Below are 6,000 nucleotides of genomic sequence, written 5' to 3' on the forward strand. Positions count from 1 at the left end.
GGTATAGCCAGGTATGGTGGGAAATGCCTTTAACCCCTGAGGTAGACACAGGAAGATAAGGAGTTCAAGTCCAACCTGGACTACATGACACCCTGTTTAAAAAAAAATACATTCAGCCGGGCGTTGGTGGCGCACGCCTTTAATCCCAGCACTTGGGAGGCAGAGGCAGGCGGATTTCTGAGTTCGAGGCCAGCCTGGTCTACAGAGTGAGTTCCAGGACAGCCAGGGCTATACAGAGAAACCTTGTCTCGAAAAACCAAAAAAAAAAAAAAAAAAAAAAAAATACATTCACCCCATGAAGATTAAGTGAATATTTCTGCCTGTGTGAGGGTCAGTGTTAATTGTCAATTTGACAGAATCTGAGGTCACCTGGGAGACAGGTACCTAGCAAGCCTGTGAGGGCTTTAACCACTGTGGCCCTGAGGTCTGGACTGGGATCCAGGACTGTGTAAATCCAGAAAGGGAGCTGAGGAACAGCAAGCAGCCATTCCTCTTTCTTCCTGGACATGGGTGTGATGTGACCAGATACCTCAAGATCCTTCACCCAGCAAAATGGACTGGAGGTCAAGCTCTGAACCCAAAGAAATCCTTTCTCCCTTATGTTGATCTCATTTGAAACCAGCCTAGGATTCATGAGACACTGACTCAAAACAACAAAGCCCCAAAAAGCAGCATGTGAGTGTCCTGGGATGTGTGGTGACTATGGGGGTGGGGGTAGAAACGTAACACTGTTGCAATTCACGCTAAGAGCGTGTGGCAAGCAGCATGCGACTGGGAACCTCTGCTATCCCTGGAAGCCTCTGTCCTGGGATTGCAACTCACGGCTGACAGAGCTTGACGAGGTCCTGGTCGGTGGTGCCTGGCTGCAGTCCTCGGATATATAGGTTGGTTTTGCTCAGCTGGTCACTCCCGCTGCTGCTGTTAGGGGTGCTGTTCCTTGGGCTCGGAGGTGCCATTTGCTGAGCCACATAGAGCTGTAAGGAGACAAGAAGATCAGAAGGTCAGAAAGATTGTACGTTTAAGCGCTGGAGTCTGAGGAAGACTCCCTGGAAATAGACACAAAACATTAACAGCAATGAACTCAAAGGGGAATAAAACAGTTAAAAAGAATAATAAGATAGGCCAAATTGCTGGCTCAGCATGGAAAGTGTTTACCACCAACCGTAACAAGCAGAGTTTGACTCACATGGAGGCAAAGAATAGACTCCTAGGAGTCGTCCTCTGACCTCCACATGTGCACTGTGCATGGCTACACACACACACACACACACACACACACACACACGCACACACTTATATGCACAAATACACGCGATAAATATACAACATATATTATAAAAATTATTTAGACAGGCAGTAGTGGTGCCTTTAATCCCACCTCTAATCCCAGCACTTGTAAGGTAGAGGGAAGTGGATCTCTGTGAGTTCAAGGCCAGCCTGGTCTACAGAGAGAAATCCAGGATAGCCAGAGCTACACAGAGAAACCCTGTTTTGAAAACAACAAAAACAAACAAACACATAAACAAAATTAAATAATTATAAAAACCATAAGAATTCCTCTACTAGCCGGGAAGTGGTGGCGCATGCCTTTAATCCCAGCACTTGGGAAGCAGAGGCAGGCCAGCCTGGTCTACAGAATGAATTCCAGGACAGCCAGGGCTACACAGAGAAACCCTGTCTCGAAAAAACAAAAACAAGAATTCCTCTACTCTAAAAGAATAGGATACATAGCTATCTTACCTATCATCCAGGAGTAATAAGAATAAAATAAACCTGTTTGGGAGGAGAATGCCTTGTATTATAGTAGGATGTTTGTAACTGTAAATATGTTGCAGAACATGATTAATTTAATGTCTGCCTCTCAAGTCCAGAACTTATGAAATCATAAAGGATAGAAATAATTTAAACACAGAAATATTCAAGCAGTAACAGAAAAGAGTCCCACATAATACTTGTGGGAAGTTGAACATTGTTGCAAACTTGGATAGTAACAAGAAATGTTGGGGCTGGGGAGATGGCTCAGTGATAAAGGGCTTGTCATCTAAGCACGAGGACCTGTGAGTTCAGACCCTTAACAACCATGCAGAAAGCTGGGTGACCCACATCTGTAATTCCAGCACTAGGAAGATAGAGACAGGTGAGCTCACTGGCCAGCTAGCCTAGCCAAATCCAGGCCCAGGGTCTAGGTTCAGCGAGAGACTCCCTCTCAAACAAACAAAAACAACAACTAACAAACCTTGGGGTGGTGTCATATGCCTTTAATACCAGTACTTTGGAGGTAGAGCCAGGAGGATCTCTATGAGTTTCAGGACAGCCTGGTGTACAAAGCAAGCTCCAGGCTAGCCACAGTAAAAAACAAACAATAAAAGAGAATCCAAGAGAGAAAACACTGAGAAGACCCCTAAGTAACACTTATCTGACTTCCCAGAAAGATGACGCAAACCAAGTACGTTCACCGAATAGGTATGAGAAAAAGAGGTTGCATGTGTGAGCAACTAGGAAACGGAATGTCTTAGCAGAAAAAGGAAGAATACCAAAGAGCTATGGTTTGCTCTACGCCCTAAACTAAACTGATACGATTCAAGAATCCCTTGTGCTGTGTCCCTGTTTGAGATAGGCTCCCATATATCCCAGGCTAGTTGTAAATTTCTCTGGCTTCATTTCCTCAATGCTGGGATTACTTACGTGTGTGTGCAACCACACCCGGCTACAATTCAAAGCTCTGGTAGCCACTCATTTGCCACCAAATTCATTCTTGACCTGGGACCCTTAACTTCATCATTAACCACAGGGCAAGAGAAAAGCCTTCCCATCTGTGAAGCCATGAACCTGGTGCACAGTAGGCATGGGTATTCGTGAAGATATACCTTTATCATATTCTTAAAATCTACAGCCTCACAGATTCACCCAGTGATCTGACTATAACTATGACGGCAACCTGCATATGAATGATGTATACAATATGTCCTGAAGCTAGTGGCCTCTAGGTTGTGCAATATAAATGAATATTTTTGCTTGGGTTCCAAGTCATAATACTTCCAAATAAGGGAAGGTCCGCATTCTCTGTACAGTAACGATTCTCCACTAATTGCCCATGAGACCCTCTGGGCTATTTCAGTCATTCAGTGAATTCTTGAATTGCCGACTCCATTGGAGTACTGATTGATCCTGTGAGGAATCATTAATAGAATGGATAGAATATCTCACAATGCCTTTTAATTTGTGTGGTGCCGGGGATTAAACCCAGGCCTTGACTATATGTTAGGCAAGGCCTGCATCTTCAGTTCTTTTTACTTTTTATTTTGAGGCATGAACTAAGTTGCTCAGGCAGGCCTTCAACTTTCAAAGTTTGACTTGGCAAACCAGTGGGTTTTACTGGGGTCACAAACAGAAGTATGAGCGAGGGGCTACTTACAGAAGCAGAAACGACTCAAAGACAGCCATATCACCCCAGCACATGTGTCCAGAAAGCTGTCCACACAACCTGCAGCCAGCTTAGTAGGTTGGGGAGTGTCTTTTCCAGGCAGATGGGTTGGCCTGAGGCTCTTCTGGGTATCTCTGCTTGTTTGAGTGCCTTTGTAGTCTGTACTGCTCATATAAGCCCATGTGAACTATTTATACAGCCCAGAGTGATCTCAGACTCCTCTTGGGTCAGCCTCACTGGCTGAGTGCCCAACTATGTCTGCCCATAATGTATTTAAATACACTCCCACAAGGAGTTTACAAGTTAGAGCTTGTAACCTAGAAAACGATCAGAATGGTAGGTGCGTGACAGGGCTGGAGAGATGGCTCAGTGGTTAAGAGCACTGACTGCTCTTCTAGAGGACCTGAGTTCAACTCCCAGCACCCACATGGCAACTCACAACTGTCTGTAACTCCTGACACCCTCACAAAGACATGCATGCAGGCAAAACATCAATGCATATGAAATAAAAATAGATGAAAGAAAAGAGAAAAGTATGTGCTACTGAGGCTGCAAACAAGTGGTTAAAGAGCATGAAGCAATAAGCAATTCCTGGGAGAGAAGTTTTGAAAAGACATCTACATTTTCCCTTGAAAGGACAAGAACAGAGAGTTCAGAAGATGGTAAATGTTGACGGCTGGTGCAGACATTTTCTTTAGTGGGATACTCACTGGTAAAGTGGACATGCTTCTATAAACAAACTCTCCACCCACATGCTTGTAAACAACCCCAGTGAAGTTCCGTGGGACACACGGAATTAGAAAGAGGGATAGCTGAGAGGAGGGAAGGGATCGACGGTAACAGATTGTGTGTGTGATGGAAATACATCATAGAGATGTACAAAATGTCACTGTGAGCCAGCACTTGGGACACAGAGGCTGGCGAATCTCTGAGTTCAAGACTGGCTTGATCTACAAAGGGAATTCCAGGACAACCAGAGCTACCTGTCTGACGGACAGAGAAACACTGTCTTTAAAAAAGAGAAGAAGCCGGGCGGTGGTGGCGCACGCCTTTAATCCCAGCACTCGGGAGGCAGAGGCAGGCGGATTTCTGAGTTCGAGGCCAGCCTGGTCTACAGAGTGAGTTCCAGGACAGCCCGGGCTATACAGAGAAACCCTGTCTCGAAAAACCAAAAAAAATAAAAAATAAAAAAAATAAAAAAGAGAAGAAGCCGGGTGGTGGTGGTGCACGTCTTTAATCCCAGCACTTGGGAGGCAGAGGCAGGCGGATTTCTGAGTTCGAGGCCAGCCCACCACTGCCCGGCTTAAATCCAGTCTTAAATAAGATTTAAAAATAGGCAAAGAACAGGAATGCTGATTTACACCTATAATCCTAACATTTGGGAATCGAAGGCAGGAGGATCAGAAGTTCAAAGCTGCCAGGCAGTGGTGGCGCACGCCTTTAATCCCAGCACTTGGGAGGCAGAGGCAGGCGGATTTCTGAGTTCGAGGCCAGCCTGGTCTACAAAGTTCCAGGACAGCCAGGGCTATACAGAGAAACCCTGTCTCGAAAAACCAAAAAAAAATAATAAATAAAATAAAAAAATAAAAAATAAAAAATAAAAAAATAAATAAAAAATAAAATAAAAATAAAAAGCAGGCAAAAGCTTTGTATAACCATTCCTTGTCCCCTGCCCTGCCCCTTTAATGGCTGAAGATTTAGTTCAGTAGCAGAGACCTTACCTAATATGAGCTGTACAAGACCCTAGGTTCAATCTTCAGTCCCATTCCTGTGCCCTCCACCACCAAATAGGCAAAGAGATCTATCCCATTCATTAAAAACACCTACTAGATTTAAGAGTTGGTCTGATATTCACAAATAAACCAAATTAAATGAATCCTGTTGTCATTGTTAGATTGCAAGACATTTAATTCTCTACCCTAGGTAACGGACTGCAGAGGAACATCCTGCTTCAGTCAGTGTCTTTAAAAGCAGTAGCATATACAGCTACAGGGCAAGATGAGTGGGGTCAGGGGGGCTGGACAACAGTGAGAACCTAGAAGAGAAGAACAGGGAGAGAGGAGGAAGAGATGCAGGCAGGCAGGCAGGCAGGCAGGCAGACAGACAGCATAACTCCCCTCTCAAAATGTGAGACCCGGCAGCTAGCAAGGAGTCCACGCTCAGTGGACTGCAAATTGCACTGCAAATTGGAGATTTCACAGGGGCAGATAAGCTCCCACAGAGAAAAGTCCATAGGTTTTTGTTTGTGGAGAAAAAAAAGAAAGAAATAAAGAAAAGCCCACTCCCAGGTACCCTGGAGGAGAAAGTTTACTGAGGATAAAGACAGAGCATAGCCAGAGGCAGGGACATCTCAGAGAGTGCAGAGCGGATGTGAGCAGACTGAGCTGAGCTGGAGAGAGAAGGGAAAGAGGGGGGAACCGGGTGCAAGAGTCAGGAGGCCCAAAAGGGTAACCAAAATGGCTGGAATATATAGGGAAGGCAGCCCAGTCCTCTGGCTGGAGAGTTCAGAGTAAGGGGAGGTGTACGTAAGCCAGGAGGACCCTGTATAACAGGCAGGGGCTGAGGGATGCTGGAAG

At 45.2% G+C, this 6,000-nt stretch overlaps 1 protein-coding gene across 3 annotated transcripts in view; it reads right to left on the minus strand.

Moving 5' to 3' along the window:
• The window catches only part of Rbms2 (RNA binding motif single stranded interacting protein 2), a 42,458-nt gene that overhangs the window by 17,444 nt on the left and 19,014 nt on the right, over nucleotides 1-6,000 (minus strand). For all 3 annotated transcript variants that reach the window (XM_028786614.1, XM_028786616.1, XM_028786615.1), the window contains one exon: nucleotides 823-974. In XM_028786614.1, the coding sequence (XP_028642447.1) occupies nucleotides 823-974 (152 nt within the window). The remainder of the gene's footprint in view (nucleotides 1-822; nucleotides 975-6,000) is intronic.

This window comes from Grammomys surdaster, unplaced genomic scaffold (assembly GCF_004785775.1).
Source record: "Grammomys surdaster isolate TR1022 unplaced genomic scaffold, NIH_TR_1.0 125562, whole genome shotgun sequence".
Lineage (NCBI taxonomy): Eukaryota > Metazoa > Chordata > Mammalia > Rodentia > Muridae > Grammomys > Grammomys surdaster.